The sequence below is a fragment of the Musa acuminata genome, chromosome BXJ2-9, assembly GCF_036884655.1.
Source record: "Musa acuminata AAA Group cultivar baxijiao chromosome BXJ2-9, Cavendish_Baxijiao_AAA, whole genome shotgun sequence".
Classification (NCBI taxonomy): Eukaryota; Viridiplantae; Streptophyta; class Magnoliopsida; order Zingiberales; family Musaceae; genus Musa; species Musa acuminata.
Window position 1 is genome coordinate 5,299,202 of NC_088346.1, and position 17,796 is coordinate 5,316,997.

General features: G+C 40.4%; 3 protein-coding genes across 4 annotated transcripts; all 3 read right to left on the reverse strand.

Moving 5' to 3' along the window:
- Nucleotides 1–531: 531 nt before the first annotated feature.
- Nucleotides 532–8,901, reverse strand: LOC135622753 (uncharacterized). 2 transcript variants are annotated; one of them, XM_065124888.1, is made up of 8 exons: nucleotides 8,502–8,901; nucleotides 8,234–8,350; nucleotides 7,606–7,757; nucleotides 5,989–6,174; nucleotides 5,768–5,863; nucleotides 5,625–5,696; nucleotides 5,404–5,520; nucleotides 532–1,863 (listed from the first exon to the last, which is right to left on the reverse strand). In XM_065124888.1, exons 1-8 carry the CDS (start codon nucleotides 8,803–8,805, stop codon nucleotides 751–753), a joined length of 2,157 nt encoding a protein of 718 aa, XP_064980960.1. In that variant the 5' UTR covers nucleotides 8,806–8,901; the 3' UTR covers nucleotides 532–750. The 2 variants fall into 2 exon arrangements, with proteins under 2 accessions (XP_064980960.1, XP_064980961.1); XM_065124889.1 differs by having other exon boundaries at nucleotides 7,606–7,748; nucleotides 8,502–8,900.
- Nucleotides 8,902–9,189: 288 nt separating this feature from the next.
- LOC135622189 (mannan endo-1,4-beta-mannosidase 5-like) lies at nucleotides 9,190–11,178 on the reverse strand. Its single transcript, XM_065123831.1, has 5 exons — nucleotides 10,655–11,178; nucleotides 10,379–10,573; nucleotides 10,151–10,273; nucleotides 9,847–10,049; nucleotides 9,190–9,774 (listed from the first exon to the last, which is right to left on the reverse strand). The coding sequence occupies exons 1-5, from the start codon at nucleotides 11,144–11,146 to the stop codon at nucleotides 9,264–9,266; spliced, it is 1,524 nt and encodes a 507-aa protein (XP_064979903.1). The 5' UTR covers nucleotides 11,147–11,178; the 3' UTR covers nucleotides 9,190–9,263.
- Nucleotides 11,179–12,114: 936 nt separating this feature from the next.
- LOC135622755 (probable carboxylesterase 18) lies at nucleotides 12,115–13,363 on the reverse strand. Its single transcript, XM_065124890.1, has one exon. It carries the CDS (start codon nucleotides 13,304–13,306, stop codon nucleotides 12,278–12,280), a length of 1,029 nt encoding a protein of 342 aa, XP_064980962.1. The 5' UTR covers nucleotides 13,307–13,363; the 3' UTR covers nucleotides 12,115–12,277.
- Between the last annotated feature and the right edge of the window lie 4,433 nt (nucleotides 13,364–17,796).

The window sequence follows — 17,796 nt, forward strand, 5'->3', positions numbered from 1 at the left end:
ACTCCAAATCCGGACACATTACACGTAAACAAACTTTACGAGAGTATATTTTGTATCTCGATGTCATCATTACCTTAAAGGAGTTGCCTCATTTCAGAGAAATCAAGGGATTTTATTTTCTATAATGTCATTTGTGGGTTGTAACAGTGTTAAATAACATGAGGCAAATCTCGAGCAACTGACAGTATCATGAGTTTTGCGGAGGGTGATCAAATCTAATATCATCTAACATTATGATGGTGACGCAATTCACAGGAGCGAATAAAATTCTGATTCCCAACCCATGCTTCTGTTACGGGTTCCATTCCTTGAGATTGACCGTTCTCCTGATATAAGAGAATTTAATTGTGGTTGCATCCCAATCCCATTTGTTGCACCTAATTGCATGCTCGAACCAACACACACACCTTCCCAGTGTGTGTGCTGCAACAAATACATCCGCAAGAATAAGCGAAACAAGCTGACCATATCATTGCTGTCCATAGCCACCCTGAAACAGAAACAATACACAGGAAAACCGGGAAACAGTAGTAGAAAAACCTAATCCCGAGTCAATATAATCCATTGAAACTAAAAGTCAACAAGACAATAGAAGGGTCATATTGCCCCACATGCAGAAATCCAACTGCCGAGAGATCATATACCAAGTACGCTAAAGTTAAATAGACTGACAACAGCTGAACTTGAGCATACATGGGAGCAGAATCACACTGGTCGCCATTGCGAGAAACTTCCGTATACAACGGTGCATTAACGGGCCACCGATTGATCATAATAGCCTGATGGGTTTGATGGCTGCTGGGCATAACCGGGCTGACCGCCGCCTGCTGGCGGTGCACCATAGCCCGAGCCAGGAATGGTAGTTCCATATGCTGCATCAGAAGGCACACTGGGATATCCATAATTACCATTGCTTGCAGCTTCACCATAACCCTGTTGGGATGACGCGTACTGTCCATAACCAGCAGAATGTGAACTTGGCTGCGTGTAAGCTGGCACTGGCTGTGCAACTTGACCATAGCCAAGAGGAGCCGCTTGGCCACCCTGCTGGGCGTAAGCTGCCGAAGGTGGTTGAGTGTATCCATCCGCAGCACCAGAGGCAGGCCCATAAGTCTGGTTGTAAGAAGGGGCTGGTTGAGAAGGTATATTGGAACCATAGGGATATTGCTGGGTCGTAGTGCCAGATCCATAGGCTGATGTCGCATGACCTTGATACGTTGGATCCCCTGGTTGACTTGTTCTTGAGGGTACACCATATGGGGGCACCTCCTGATGGGGAACACCATAAGGGGGCTTGCCATATGATTGTTGCTGACTGAAACCGGACTGGACGCCTGGCTGCGAGGCCACTGTTTGTTGTTGGCCATAGAACTGTTGGCCTGGTCCTTGACTATCATACCTGCTGGGCTCATTATAACCCTGACCGTAGTGCTGTTGAGCAGGGTGTCCATAAGGAGTAGGTTGTCCATAGTTTGGAGTTTGCGGTCGTCCATAATTCACAGGTCCTGGGGATGGGCCAGACATGGGGTTGGGCAATGAAGCTTGAGTTCCAGTATTTGGACCACCTTGACCATAATAATCATATCCACCAGTTGGAGTGTTATGGACAGGCGCTGATGACCTCTGATCCCAGTCTTTACCACTATAGCTGCCTCGTGGAGTGGTCTGCTGCGAGTAGCCACCATAAGGCTGAGGATATTGTGCCGTCTGAGGGGGCGGGTATGTGCCTCTTTGCTGGTACTCGTAGCCCATGGTCGGTTGCGTCGGAGCTGTTGCCCGGGCTCCCCAGTGAGACATGCTAGTGGGCCCACGAGAGCGATAGTTTTGTTGGCCATAACCTGAGAGAGGCGATGACCTAGGCGTCTGCCAACACCAAATTTTCAGTTAAAATTAAGAAAACAATAGACCTTATTACCGGCCAGGGAAGATACAGATTGTCAGTGCATAATCAACTAGATAAAAACAGCAGGCTAAAAAAAATACAAAATACAGATTTAAATGTACTACCACGTGATGTCTTTCTCTGAGGTCATGCAACAATCAGATCATAGTATGAATCATTATAAACAGAGAAATGAAAGTAAAATAACAACTTTGTCAAAAAAACACAGCAACAAGTGTGTATATATATATTGGCAAAAGTAATGCTACTAAACAAGAATTGAAGGATTGGAGAGCACTGTACAAGAAAAATATAAGGCCAAACTAACAGGTTAAGCTAAAAAATGTACAACATTTGCTGATCAGAGAAACTCTTCCGCAAAGATATGGAAGATGCAGGCATGCCAAAGATTGCAAATTACTATAAACTTAATAATCACTGATGATATCCAGGTAACACAATGGAAAAATAGATAAGCATCACACAAACATTCTATAAAGAGCTACAGGTAGTTTAAAAAATCAAAACCTCAGAGAAAAAACTAATGAATGTGTTTGCATGACACCGATGCATGTTTTGGAATTACAGAGATGAGAATTAACAATCATTCTTTATTGATGCAAGCAACTTATTCCAAGTGGCAATCATGTAATGAAAAATGTGCAGGAAATACAAGGACATTAATGAAATGGCATCAATAAGCATCAGTAAGCTAACAAGTGAACACAAGACCTACCTTTGAGGTTCACGTCCACAATCAGAAGGCAAAACATTTAGCCACAAAGTTACCATTTGGAATGATTGTCAGTGAAAAAAAATGAAATTAAACAATCTCATACAAATATGTGACACCAAGACTTCTGCTGCAATTACATACTAGAGAAATATCAAGTACTATGTTGATATTAAGGTTTAAATCATTTCCTTTCACAAGGTTAACTCTGTTTCAATCATAACCTTGCATTAGAAATTTGCACAACTACAAAAAATTGGAAAAGCAGTTTTCTGTTTACACCAGATATTGATATTGTTGGAAACTCTAGCACAAACAAGTCACTTGCAATTGAGAATATGTCTGAAGGAATTAGCAAATTATAATATTAACCATAAAAACAATATCACATTTCTTGGCCATTGTCATGAAAAATCAACTCATGAGTACAATAGAAGGGCAAGTTTGCTATCTAAAGGGCCAGCATTTCAAATATAATATAGCAATTTAGCAATCGTCATGTGCATAATTTCCATTAGTAATGTCTCATGCTACATGAGAACAAAAACAAATACATTACATCCTTCAATAATCTCAACTGACATGCAACTATCTGTACATGGAGAAAGACACTGCATCAGATTTATCATCTATATGAGAAGATGGGCTAAAAGAAAGAGAAACTGTCTGATTAATGCAACAGATATTCAAGCCAAAATAGATAATTAATTATTTGCTTAGGTGAAGCAAGAGAAGATAAGATGGTAGCAATGGAGAAAAAGTTATGAAGTATGAACAAACATTGCATAAATCAGAATCAGAAGGTTGGTCATGGAGCAAGATGTGTATATAGTATCATCAACTGAGAACAAAGATACAGGAGCTTTAGATTCGATGGGTATATACATGATATTCTGCAGACTGATAAGCATGCATACCACACGATCATAAGGCAGTAATGACTCTATACAGAATGGTGTAATATCTAAAAAATTTTAATAGCATACATTGCATGTCAGATTCCAAAGGTTGGTCATGGAGCAAGATATGGATATATCATCGTCAAATGAGAAGATTCCAGAGCTTTAGACTTCATGGGTATATACATGACATACTGCAAGATGATAAACATGTACACCACTCTATCATAAGGCAGTAATGACTCTGCAGAATGATGTATTATCTAAACACATGCAAATGTTTGGAGCATCCACTATACCAGATAACACCAACGTCATCATGATACTTCTACAAATTGAATTTGATCTTCAGTCTAAGCAGTCTTACCAACTTTAAACTTCTTCAATGGCAAAGGTTAAAGCCACTTATGCCTCTTTCTGTGGACGAGACTGAGGAATGAGTTTTTTGCTACACCAAGAAACCAATGTTGACCTCAATTGTAAGGCATAGCGAAATCTGCATTATGAAAGCCAACCAATTTGGAATTGACACCTCTGCACAATTAAACCACTGCAACTGGCAGCAAGAAGGCTTTACGTTCATCACACAACTGTTGTTAGACATTTTTTTTACAAAAAACTCATTCTCAAGATGAGCAATTAGTGTTTCACTCCCGGCCACCATGATCGCAAGGAAAAAAGGGTGATCATTCTAAGCAAGTAGATAGATGTTGACATGGAATAGCATCTTTTATTCACCAAAGGTGATCATGAAGGCAAAGATATCATTCTTTGGATGCAAGACAAATAATCTACATAAAAAATCTCAACCCTAATATCACAAAACAAAAGAGCTACAGAATTTCATGAAACAACATTTCAACTCTGTTTGGTGGCAATTTAAACAGGACGTATTGACTTGCTTTAGTAAAGGCATGGACATTTCATCAAATATGTTTACTTTTATAGTAGGCCAACAATCATTTATGAAAGTCAATATCATATCAAGGACCTTGCCTTGAAAAAAAGGAATCTCTAGAGATAGTGTTGATAACATCTGATTTTAACCCACAGACCATCTGAAGTAATATTGATCCAATTCAAACTACAAGGAATCATGCAGCAAAATGCAAGTGTATAATTAATTTCATAGGATCAAAGCCTCAGCCTGGTGAAGTAAGAAACCCGACACCAACTAATAGAACACCTTCCACACCAGCAACCCAAATCATATACCATATTTGTCATATTTTGCGAAACCATGATTACGACAGTTGACATATAAGAGATAAACTGAAACGACCAAGAAAGGTGATACACAGAAAAATCTTATATTTCTTTTATGAGAAATCACCGAAAATAGGAGTCAGGTTCCGCACTTATATCTTATGCGAGAGAGATTTTTCTCTTCGAAATTTAGAATTCATGGTTCTCAAGGTTGCAATGGCCACAAGTGGGGCACAAAGTCATCATTGGTCAAAAGACAGGTTAAATATAGCTGCCATTTTCTCTTGACCTAATAATACAATTGCATGGACACCCAGTCCTCTTACTTGTTAACAAACCCTTGGACCTTCGAGTCTTATATTCATCCTCAGACATGGTTGGTTCTGATTTTGCCAAGTTGAAAAATAATTTGTGGTCTTTCCACTTCCCACCTAACTTCTTAACAAGTAGCTAACAAAGTACTAGGTTAAACAACAAAGTCGATTATTCCATACCAAAAACAAACAGAACTTCACAGCAAACATTCCTGAGATAATATTGATGAGAAATAACCACCTTACCATCGTTTTATTCAAGTTGCAACAATTGATGCCTACTAAGTTCCAGATGGTAAAATTGAAGTTATGGAAAGTAAAAGGCAGGCTATCAACAAAAAGTAAGAAAAATCATGTCTCACAACAGACCTGATTCATTACTTCCTTGATCATTTCTTTTGCAGTTTCAATTTGCCTTTTGTCTCCAGTTATTCGTACAGTTCTTTCTTTTGATGCATCACCCTCAGGTAGATGTTGTGGTATCAACTAAAAACAGTAGATTGAAATGAAAATCAGTTGAAATTCGTCCAGTCATTGTCAAAACTGTACAGTGTTCATGAACTTCAAACTGCCGACATAAGGATCTTTACCTGGATGCGTGCACCAGATCTGGTCTGTAAGTTCTTTATAGTCTCACCACCCTTGCCTATGATTAGGCCAACCTACAAAACAACACAAACAATTTCAATGCAAATCACAAAAGAAAGAACATTTGTATACATACAATTCATACCTTTTCATTTGGTACTTTAATCTCAAATTGTTCTCCACCGGACTGTATAGTACTAAAGCCCCTAGCAACAAGTGATGGGGAACCTCCTGCATCAGCCTATAAAAAAAAAGCAACTCATAAAAAAAACTCGAAAAACAAAGGTAACCAAGAAAGCTGCTATAAATTATCACAAGAACAGGAAAAGATAAAAAAGAAATGTTAACATTTGAGTAACAAAAAACCTCAGCAATGACATCCTTTATCAGTTTTTCTGCCTTGTTAATGCTCTCCAAGGTCCCTATTAGTTCCACAGGTCGAGTCGTAGAATGAGGATCAGCTTCAGCATCTCTCGTGATCTGGATTTTTGCCCCTGAGTTTAATTGCAGGTACCTTATTGTCTCCCCAGCTTTACCAATAAGAACACCAACCTGTACACGATGTCCCAAAGATCAACTTAGAGACAGATGCAACACAAAGCTCGATCCCAACTTAGATCAACTGGTACATCACTAGTTCAATTACAAAAAGACAGATACAACACAAAGCTCGATGCCACTCTAAATAACCTCAATCGACTTCCATAACATAATGCAATCAGTCATTATCTTTTTTCCTCGTAAAAAGATAGACAATATGTCATCTGTGGTTAAAGGACAAATGTGCCTGCAGTACATTTATGCAATAGATTCTCCAGATGTTCTACCTACTCATGAAAATTATGCCAGAATGATTGACAGGCAGCAAACAAAAAAGTGGCAGAGGTTTGCTTCCTGAAGCTTGCAACTCATCATATGTCTGAAAGTAATTATGCTCTGTTTACTTCAGTACCATCCATATTAATTACTTAAGCAAGATTTAACTCTTATCCCTGTACTTTAGCTCTTTAGACTCATTAAAGCACAGGTCACAATAGAACCATTACACCAAGGCACATCCTTGTCAGTTACATCATGGAGAAAAAGTGCATGATCAAACTCAATAAGCATAATTCTAGCTTATTGTAAAGCTCTTAAGTACTGAATACCAAACAAGGAGCAGTATCTTAAGAACTTCCAACTTAGATGCTGATGAAGTGCAAACAGCCAAAGGGCAATCCATACCACAATACATTTGGTCTTAATTGAATCAGATTGCTTGAAATAATCCAAAGGTAATGGATAAAGTTTATCCTGAATTCTCATCCCATGGGTTCTTTGTTAAAGATCTTAGAAGAGATGGTGAAATTTTTTTCATGCTTTCAGATAGCAGCATGTTCCCCAATCTAATGAAGCCATACATTACTAAGCAAATGACTTGCATTGGACATGAATGATTTCAGACAGCAGCATGTTTCTTAGCTTCCAGGTCACCACCACTGCTATGCAGAATGATTTTATTTAGTTGATTCTAGCACTCATTCATCAGCTTATAAAATTTTCTTTTATCAGAACAAGAGCTCAAGATGTTGAAGTTATTAACTACTTTATCAATTGTCATCCACTTCTTCAGTATTATGGCAGGAATGGCAATTCTAACACAGCAAAGCAAACTTTGCCCAACCCACCCACACAATTATCACTGGATGAACTGTGAACTATCAGGTTAATTAAGTTGGTCTAAAAGAGCATGATCATACATGCATCTAAACTAGGCTCCTCAGTTTTGATAAGCAGAGCTCTAATAAGAACATATGATGCAGTAAAACCATCAATATTACATGTACAAGAAAATTTTGCATAAAAATATCATTATACACATTCAATGCAAGAAACACAAGGATGCACCAGTATCTTTTTTAATTTATAACTTGATGACTGGATGGTCCAATTTCTCAGTTAGAAGCAAGACAATGAGCAGCTGAGAGCACAGGCATCCATTACCTTATTGTTAGGAACTTCAGTCTTGCGAGACATCGTGCCCAAATCTGCTGGAGGTACCATGGCGCTTTGATCACCCTGTCCGTCACCATTTACCAGTTCTTGAGTTTCTGGCTTATGTAACTCTTTTCCTGTGTCAGCAGCCACTGCATACGCTAGCCAGTAACCATGTTATTAACTGAATCAGAACTTTTTAAAAGATTCATAAGCACTGAAACAAACTGAGGCAATCAACTCTTGAAACTATTGCTTTCAAACGTACAAATAGACTAAATACCCAACCCAAAAGTAAAGAGCTTAAATAAAATGAAAAATCACATCAGGACCACTTCATTGTTGATTATGCATATAACATATAAAATTATTACCAAGTGGATACATAAGGCATGTAGTAGAGCAACCAAAGACAGCAAATAGCACCTCCCAAAAGACATAATTGGCCATCCCATCAATTATGAATAATATCTATAAATTTAGTTGTTCTAAAATTAATAAAAAATCTCTAACTTTCAGATGCTCAGAACCCGAACAAAAGATGTCCTAACCCACCAACCCTTGATATAAACCGACAAGCATGTGCTCGAATGAATCTACCAGATAAATTTCAAAAAAGAATGAGAAGATTCAATACCGGAACCATCCAACTCTCCACCAGATTGGAACTCCTGGGCATCAAACTTCACATCAACCGCCCCTGGCTCCTCTACCTTTGGCTCACCGCTTTCTGCAATGTCCGATTTCACCTCATCTGCCAAAGTAACAGTAAGCAGTGCCACAGCGGATGCGTCTTAAAATCAAAAGAAACAATAAGCAATAGAGAATTCCAAATAAAGAAAAAAATGAAACTCCAACAACGAACAAATCAAAGCAGAAGGCGCTTAAAGCGAGCGAGCAATTACCAGAGCGATCCACAAATCCACCCGCGGCGGCGACCTCCCCATCGCCCGATCCGGGCTCGTCGGCGGCAAGGGCCAGGGCATCGGCGGAGACCTCCTGCTTCTTGAGGGGTGCCTCTTCGTCGCCTTCGCGGGGTTCGAGATCATCTAGCTTCCGCTTGTGATCTCCGGCGGCTGTCACGGTCCCATCAGCCATGGCGGGGGATTCGTCGTCCTTCGGTGCTTCCGCTCCTCCCAGGGCCTCCGCTTCTTCTTGTACTTCTTCTACCACCTGAGCGATCGCCAACTCCACTCCGGAATCCGCCATTGGAGAAAGCTCCGAGGGGTGGGAAATTAGGCTTAGGGTTTGAGGTCGAAGGGAGAGGCTCGGGATAGGGTTTTTGAACGGGTCTACGGATGGGGTGGATGGAACGCCTGCTTATTTATAGTGATAGAGTTTGGGCCGTCAGATGGGCTTTAACTTCGTTATAGAGTTAATGGGCTTAAATCTGGGTTTATAAATACGCTCATATTGGCCTGTACATTTCATGACAATTCTGAAAATAATCTATTAGTGGTGGAATTAATATTATAATTTATATCTTAGTTTTATTTCTATCCATTTCGGATAATAAATCACAATAAAATTAAACTATATGTATACAAATAAATATATATATTGCATTAGCAGAAGTTTTTAGGCAATTTAGGATAACGAAACCAGATTTTATTGACGTAGAAATCTATTCAAGCCCTCGTGAATCCTAAAAGCAATTGCTGTTCTCTCTAAGGGTGGGAGCTCCCCTTTCCATCCCTCGCATGCACGTGCCTTACGTGAAGGCCATGCAACCTCGTGCCATGAGCGACGCCATCTTCCTGCTCGCCAGCTACGGCTTCGTCGGCATGCCCTACCTGGCCGCCGGCAGGCTTGCTCATCGTGTGCGCCAGCACCGACATCGCGCGTGATTGCCTCATCAGTACTGCGTCCGTGGACGGATCCTGAGACAGCAGAATCTCGTAGCCGTCGTAGTACGACTCCATCCCGTCCGCCATCACTTGCCACACCAACCCGCCGCTGAGCGACCCGCCGCCGCTCCTTGCCAAGTTGTATATGTCGGTGCAGATGGCGTTGATGTACACGTCCCGGAGGTTCTCGGTGTAGCCGGGGTCCTTCTTCGACAGCCCGAACTCGGTGAGCACCAGTGGCTTCTTCAGTATCTTCGTGGCGTCGTCCCAGTGGCTCCACATCCACCGCTGAGCGAAGGCGGTCTGCGATGCGTCGTCCTGCGCAGCGAGCCTGAAACCAGGGAGGGCGAGTTTGTGTGCTTCGATCAAACCTTTGAGGGAAAGAGCTGATTAGCTAGGTTACCAAACGTCTGGGTACGCATGGATAGTGGCAAAGTCGATCTCGTCGATGAGATTGCTGGTGATGAAGTCTGTGCCAACTTGGTAACCGGGATTGTACTGCTTCTTCTCCGGCATGGAGTCTCCGTAGAATCCTTCCATTCCTATCTCTAGCATGTGTTTGCTGTCCAGCGACTTTGTGTAACTTGCCATCTCTTGAACCCAGGCCTGTCCAGAGTGAGAGAAATATACGAGAAATTAAGATTAAGATTGCTTCTTGAAGGTGTCAAAAGAAGAGAGAAGAAAAGATCATGGGTGGTGATGCTCACGTTCACCGTTTTTCCTGAGTAATCTGCCTGGCAACGAGGCTCGTTTATTAGTTCCCATGCCATGATCGTTGGGTCGTCTTTGTAGGCTACGTTGGTGATGGTGTTGATTCTTGTTAACACTCTCTGCAATTGATTTCATCAGGAGAGAATTGCACTCGCATGTCTGCTTTGCATCAAATGCATGCACGTAAAATGCTGAAAATAGAAGGTGTTCTTTACTGCTTATACCTGGACATGGTTCTTGTAGTATCCCTTCACAACCGGATTGGTATAGAAATCGTCTTCACCACCGACAGCAGCACCTGCATTGCTCGCCCATTGCACGTACTGAGCTCTGCCTCCGAAGTCTTTGTAATTGTTCACCAGACTCAGGATCAAGCGAACACCATGACTTTGAGCCTCCGAGATCACAAAATCCAGTCCCTAATGCACAAACAGTCGAGCAACGTTGCATTTTTAGTCAAATCATTAAGCTCGTACGATTGACGAGAGCCATCGAAGCACCTGAAACACTCGCTCATCGTACACTCCGGGTGAGATCTGGAGAGCTCCATCGCCTCCGTCGCTGAACGCCCACGTTCGGCAAACAGTGAGCCCTGCGGCGGCAGCTTCGCCGAGCACCTGCGAGACCTTCGCCCGCTCGGCGGGTTGGGACGCGACAGTCATCATCCAGTACGAGTTGAACCCATTGAAGAGGTACGGGGAGCCGTCGAGGACGAACTGCGTGCCTTGCCTCTCAACGAAGGAGCTGCTGCCGGGAGCAGCGATCGCCAAGAATGCGAGAGCACCCAACAGAAGGCAGAGAACAGCGCAAAGCTTGGCCATCTTGTTGTGGAAGAACTGCTGCTTGGTGTGGGCAGAGTGGAGCCCGCCGGGGTTGGTATTTATAGGGTGCAGGGATGGAGCTCTTTCATCTTGTAAAGCTGCGAGAGAGTGCAGACTCGATGGGGTCTTTTTTCGGTGGTCTAAATAATATAATGGAGCACAATCCACCATTATCGCATAGGTCTTCGAGAAGAGTACCGAGGAGGCCGAGGAGGAGGAGCAGAGGAAGAAGAAGTAGAAATAGAGCATGAGAGAATGGTGGGCGGAAAAAGCGGGCGAGTCCGTTGGCGGGAAAAGGGAAGGAATTGGTTTGGGTGACGGTGGAGGCCCATGTGGGCCGTTATGTGACGTCGGGTTGGCTTCCTGAAGGGTATATTTCGCGTACATTCGAGTAACGTGCAAGTTAACGTGTTGCTAGTTTGAGCTCGATTCGAAGGGATTGGTATTCCGAGCTCAATCTGGCGACCCGAACTAACACATCTGAGTAACGGTCAAGTTAACGTGTTGAGAGGACAACATGCCATGTGAGGATGGTTGCCAGTATGAGAGGAGTCTGTTAGGTCGGGTAGTCGAAATTGATGATCGTATTCCAAAATAGTGTGAAATATTAAATCGAAAATATATTGTAAAATAATATTAAAAGAACTAGTAAAATTGTAATTAATGAAGAAAATCTCTGTGATAAAAAGCCTAAATTTCCTGCTCAATTTTTCATAAATATAATATTGAACTTCTGAAAGACACACACATGCAAATGTCTCGATCTTCAATAGCTCATTTTCGATGATGACTCGGGCATCGAAACATGCGGTCTACCATTTCTGAGTTTAAATTAAATATGGATAATGATGGTACCACTTATCCGACACTAGGAACGTGGACTCACGTGGCATCGTGACTTGTTGCATCAACCACCAACTTACTTGGTTTATTTATCTACAGCTGTCTATTCCGATGCACTGTTTCCATATGTCTGTTAGCAAATAAATAGATAGTACTTAAACATAAAATTTTAATTTTTTGAATTTAGTAATAATCATATAAATAAGTTATTGAGTTAATATATGCCTTCAACACGACTGCAGCAAATTTGAGGCATTAAATGGGGCGCAACAAACCGCCCATTTAATGAACTCATATAAAGAAAGTTGCTCACATTACACGCAAAAATTACACACCTAAACCACAATATTGACCGTCACTCAGAATTGCCATCTCAGTCTTCTTCCTCACAACCACAACCACAACCACTAACACGTTACATTCATTACCGCTTTCCGGTTACTATTTCACCCACGACTGCTACTTGATGAAGGCTTTGAGCTCGTCGATGAAAGCCGCCGACAGCTTCAGCTCGGGGAAGACGTAGAAGGCGTGGATGGCGTCGGGGTACTCCAGCAGCCGCACCGCCTTCCCCCTTGCTGTCATGCACTCGTAGTACCGCCGTTGCCAGTCCTGCAGCGGGTCGAAGCCCCCCACCACCACCATCGCCTCCGGCAGCGCCGCCTCCAGCTCGCCATCAGCCCGCGGCCCGAACACGTTCGCCGCCTCGTGGTCCCGGTCCGCCCCCTCCGGCAGGAACGCCCGCCACAGCCAGTCCGTCCGGTCCACCGACACCAGCGGCGCCCCCACCAGCCGATTCTCCGACTCCGTCCGCTCCTCCCCGCCGAAAAACGGCTGGATCAGCACCATCCCCGCCAGCCGAAGGTTTTTCCATCCCCCCGCGGCGTCCGCGGCCCAGCGCCGGGCCACGTGGTGGACCATGTTCCCGCCCGCGGAGTCGCCGGCCAGGAAGCAGCGGGAGAGGTCGGCGAGGCCGGCGGCGGTAGGGTCGGCGGAGGCGAGGCCTCCGTCGTCCAGGAATCGAAGCACGTCGACCGCATCCTCGTACGGCGCCGGGTAGCGGTGCTCCGGGGCGAGGCGGTAGTTGACGGAGACGACGAGGGCGTTGATCTTGCGGCAGATCCGGCGGCAGAAAGCGTCGTAGGCGCGGGAGGCGGGGGAGAGGTAGGCGAACCCGCCGCCGTGGAAGTAGACGATGACGGGAATCCGGCCGGACGACGCAGAACTGGGGACGAAGAGGCGGAACCAGAGGTCACGGGAGGGATCGACGGGGACGTCGGCCGTGCGGACGCCGTGGCGGGGCTTGGCGGAGGCGGAGGAGCGGGCGTCGAAGAAGGAAAGGAGGCGGCGATTGATGGTGCCGTTTGAGCGGCGAGCGCCGTCGGTGACGACGGAGAGCAGAGCGATGTAGAGCCGCGTCGTCCACGGGAGCGGCGGCGAAGTTAAAGAACGGCCGCCACTCGCCAGCGAGGAGGCCTTTTGCGTCATTTTATTATACTCCCCCTCTGTACCTCACGGGAAACGGTTCGTAAGCTGAGGGCGAGCGAGGGGGGCGAAGAAGGGTAGATAAAGATAACAGTCACGTGCTCATCACATGTCGCGTCGTCGGAGATGGACTGATCTGGTAACCTGGTCAGCCACCACTAAACGCAAAACTTACGTAACGAACAGCGACGTGGGGCGTGAAATGCAACCAGCGGCGGCCACGTCCGCCATTGCCAAAATGACCACCACCCAAGTCGCGACACGCGGCATTTAAGGGACCGAACCTACTCCTCCACTACGCAATCGGGAATGTTTCCGGATACGAAATACGAAAAGAGTAATGAGACTGGAATGTGGGTGAGGTATCGTTTTCTGACAGACGACACGGATTACGTCGAGGTGGATGTCGTGTAATGAAGTTGATCGCAACACGAGGAAGAAGACAAACCTGGCATCGTCGGAGCTTCACATCGGCGGTAGGGGCGGGGGCGGGGGTGGCGGCGCTTCGGTGGCCAACTCATGGAGGGCCGATCAGTTATGCTGCTGGTATCGATGTCCAACGAACAACTGCTGAAAGCAGTCTCACAGTGCTCCTCGGACCGAACTTTCGGTTTCATTTTGATTGACGTATTGATTTTAATTAAAAAATAAAATACTCCATCAAAATTCGAACACATGTCAATAAACTTTAAATCTAAAATATTTATCATACGAGATTGGTTTGATTTATATTTTATATATTATTTTTATTTTTGATTATCAGTTTAAAATAAAATCAATGATATCAGTTTCCATTTATAGGAATCGGAATGAAACCATGTGGCCTCTAATATAGTTTGATAAGGTTTAAAACCATCGAAACATTGACTTGGTTCGATTTTAATTTTGTTTCGATTCAATTTAAGAGGAACTCGATTTAACCATGACTAGTTATAGTTAATATTAATCTAAAAATATTTAAAACCCTGAAATATTTCTAGTATTTTTATCCATATATAAATACCTAAATTTATGTATGTACATCTAAATTTAAGATTAGCATCAAGTATATCTATACAAAATCTAAGAGCTTGTTAATTAAAGGTTAAATGATATTAATATTTTTTAAAGTAATTATAATCGAAAAGATTGTTACTTTCTCTACATAAATCAATTGATGATTAAAGTAATTATAAGCATCAAGTAATACTATTGAATCTTGAATTTTGATAATGAAATCAATTGATGAATTAATGATATGTTGAGATAAGTGATCTAGAATTAATTACAATCGTAAGATAGGCAAAACGATTAAAGAAGAATTTTATATTGGGCCGGAGTCAACATCGGGCCGAATGAATCGAGTGATACACCGAAGGGTCGAACGATGCAGTGAAAGTTCGTCGGAAATTCGTTGAGAGTTCGCGCAAAAGCTCATCAGGAGTTCGTTGAAAGCTCGTCGGAAGATCGCTGGAACTTCACTGAAAGTTTGGTTGAACAATAGACGTGTCGGAGAACTTAAATTCTTTGTATCATAAATTGTTTTAACCTTAACTATCATAGTTAGGATTTCAATTTGAGTTAGTTTTGAGAGAAATCTTACTAACTAAATTAGGAGCCAATTGGGTCCTAAATAGGACTGAATTGGACCGGTTAGATGGCTCATTTAGCCACTTGGATCCTCGTCAGGTGATGGAACCGTCTGAGGCTCAGCCTCCCAAGTGGCGTAGGCGGTGGTATCATCAGCTGCTAATGCTGTCAGGCGATGACACCGCATTGTCAGTTTTAAATGCAAAAGATGTCGTAGAAAAATTTAATGTAAAATCCGATGAAGGTATTTTTCTTGGTTACTCCTTTATGTATAAAGCTTTCCATGTCTTTAATAAAAGAACTTTGGTTATATATGAACCTATTCATGTTATTTTTAATGAGCTTCCTAAATTTAAGAAAAATGATTTTGATGATGACTTTAATTTTGATGCTTTAAATTTGAATAAAAATTCTTCTCCCCCAAGCAACTTGTATGCATATTCTTCCAAAGAATCCTTACCTAAGGATTGGAAGTATGTAAATGCTCATCGTAAGGAGCTAATCATTGGAGACACATCAAAATATGTTTAAACTCATTCTTAATATATATATATATATATATATATATATATATATATATATATATATATATATATATATATATATATATATATACGAATACTGTCTTTTTATCTCAAATTATACCAAAATACATTAACGAAACCCTAAAAGATGATTCATGGGTTATTATAATACAAGAGTAGTTAAATCAATTTTAGAGAAATGAGGTATGGAAGCTTGTTCTTTGACCTAGTGATTATTTAGTAATTTGTACTAAATGAGTCTTTACAAGCAATATTAACTTAGTATTGTAGTTAGAAACGAGGTTAAATTAGTAGCCAAAAGTTTCAACCAAGAGGAATATATCGATTCTAAAGAAACATTCGATCCTATGGCTAGACTTGAAGTTATAAGAGTTCTCCTCACCTATGCTAGTTGTAATAATTTTAAGTTATTTTAAATAGATGTTAAAAGTACTTTTTTTAATGGCTTTGTTTTCGAAGAAGTTTATATTGAACAACCATTCAAATTTGAGAATACCATTTTTTTCGAATCATATTTTTAAGTTATCCAAGAGACTTAGTTCCTTTCTAATTAAAAATATTTTTTTTAAAGGTAAAGTTGATACCATATTATTTATTAAATATTTTAAAAATAATTTTCTTATAGTTCAAATTTATATTGATGATATTATTTTTGGTTTTACGAATGACTCTTTATGTGAATATTTTTTGAAAAGTATGAACCAAAAATTTAAAATAAGCTTAATGAGCGAATTCATTTTTTCTTATGATTGTAAATTAAACAACTAAGTGATGAATTTTTTTTAGTCAAACTAAATATGCTTTAGATTTATTAAAATAGTTTAATATGATTAGTTTTAAGGCTATTAATATACCAATGAGTACTTCCACAAAGTTAGATATGAACTATGATAGAAAAAATTTTGATAAAAAAACTTATAAAGGTATGATAAGTAGTTTACTATATCTCACCACAAGGAGACTAGACATTATGTTTAGTGTTGGATTATGTGCTAGATTTCAATCTAATCCTAAGCAATCTCACCTAAAAGTTGTTAATAGAATTTTTAGATATCTGAAATAAAGCTCGGTTATATTATCTATAACTAAAGCTGATTATATAGTCTCACGTGTATGTTATGCTCAAGTTATATTGATAAAAAACATATTAGAAGATTATGAAATTTACTTGAAAAACATACATATAAAATATAATAACACTAGTGCAATATGTTTAACAAAAAATCTCATTCAATACTGTAGAACTAAATATATTGATATTATGTATTATTTTATTAGAAATCATGTTAATAATTATGATATATCTTTAGAATTTATTGATACAAAACATCAATTAGCTGATATTTTTATAAAACCTTTCGATGAGAAATAATTTGATTTTATTAAAAGAGAATTAGGTATGTTAAAGATTTCAAATGCATGAATTTCTCTATATATTTTTTGGATTTTTTTTATTTTTCGTAACTTGAGTTCTCTTTTTAAATCGAGATCGTTTTCTTCATTCCTTTTTCTTGCAATTCACTAAAGAAGAGATTTGATTCATGAATTTTTGGCAAACTTGATCTTTTATGAATCCTTCTTCCTTCTATTTGTAAGAATAGAGATTTGATTCATAAATTTTTAGTATACATATTTTGATCTTTTACGATGAATCCTTTCTCTTTGCAAAAGTAGAAGTTTGATTCATGGACTTTTGGATCTTATAACTTAATTTTTCTTATGATGAATGAATTTCTCCCTTCTTCTTCTTCCTCTTCTTCCTATTCTTATGACAAAAAAAAAAAAAAAAAAACTTGCTAGCATATCAAGAAAAGGAAAAATGCTAGCTTATATCTCAAGAAGAACTAAAAAGTGCTTGCACATGCAAAGAGAAGTGCTAGCTTGCCCATTTAAAGAAGCAAAACTAGTTATCTTACAAATTTTTTGCTTAACTTCTCATTTTACAAATTTGTTAGCTTACATAAATGAGAGTAAAACTTGTATAGTTTAAAATACTCGCATAAATTATTGAAAGTTTCTTATTTTTGTTGATGACAAAGTGGGAGAAATGATGAATGTTTGGGATCATAATGTTATATCTGATATCATGCATGAAGTGATGGTTAAAAAATTCTTTAGAACCATGTATGTTATGCCCAAAATAATTGAAAATATGAATGCTTTTGTATGTTATGCCCAAAATAATTAAAAATATAAATGCTTTGGTATCATGAATGTTATGTGCCCAAAATGATTGAAAATATGACTAATTTGATATCATTTATGTTATGCCTAAAATGATTGAAAATATGAATATCTTGGTATCATAAATGTTATGCCCAAAATGATATTAATTTTAGTATGATACAATGCTTTAGTATGTTATGCCCAAAGTAATAT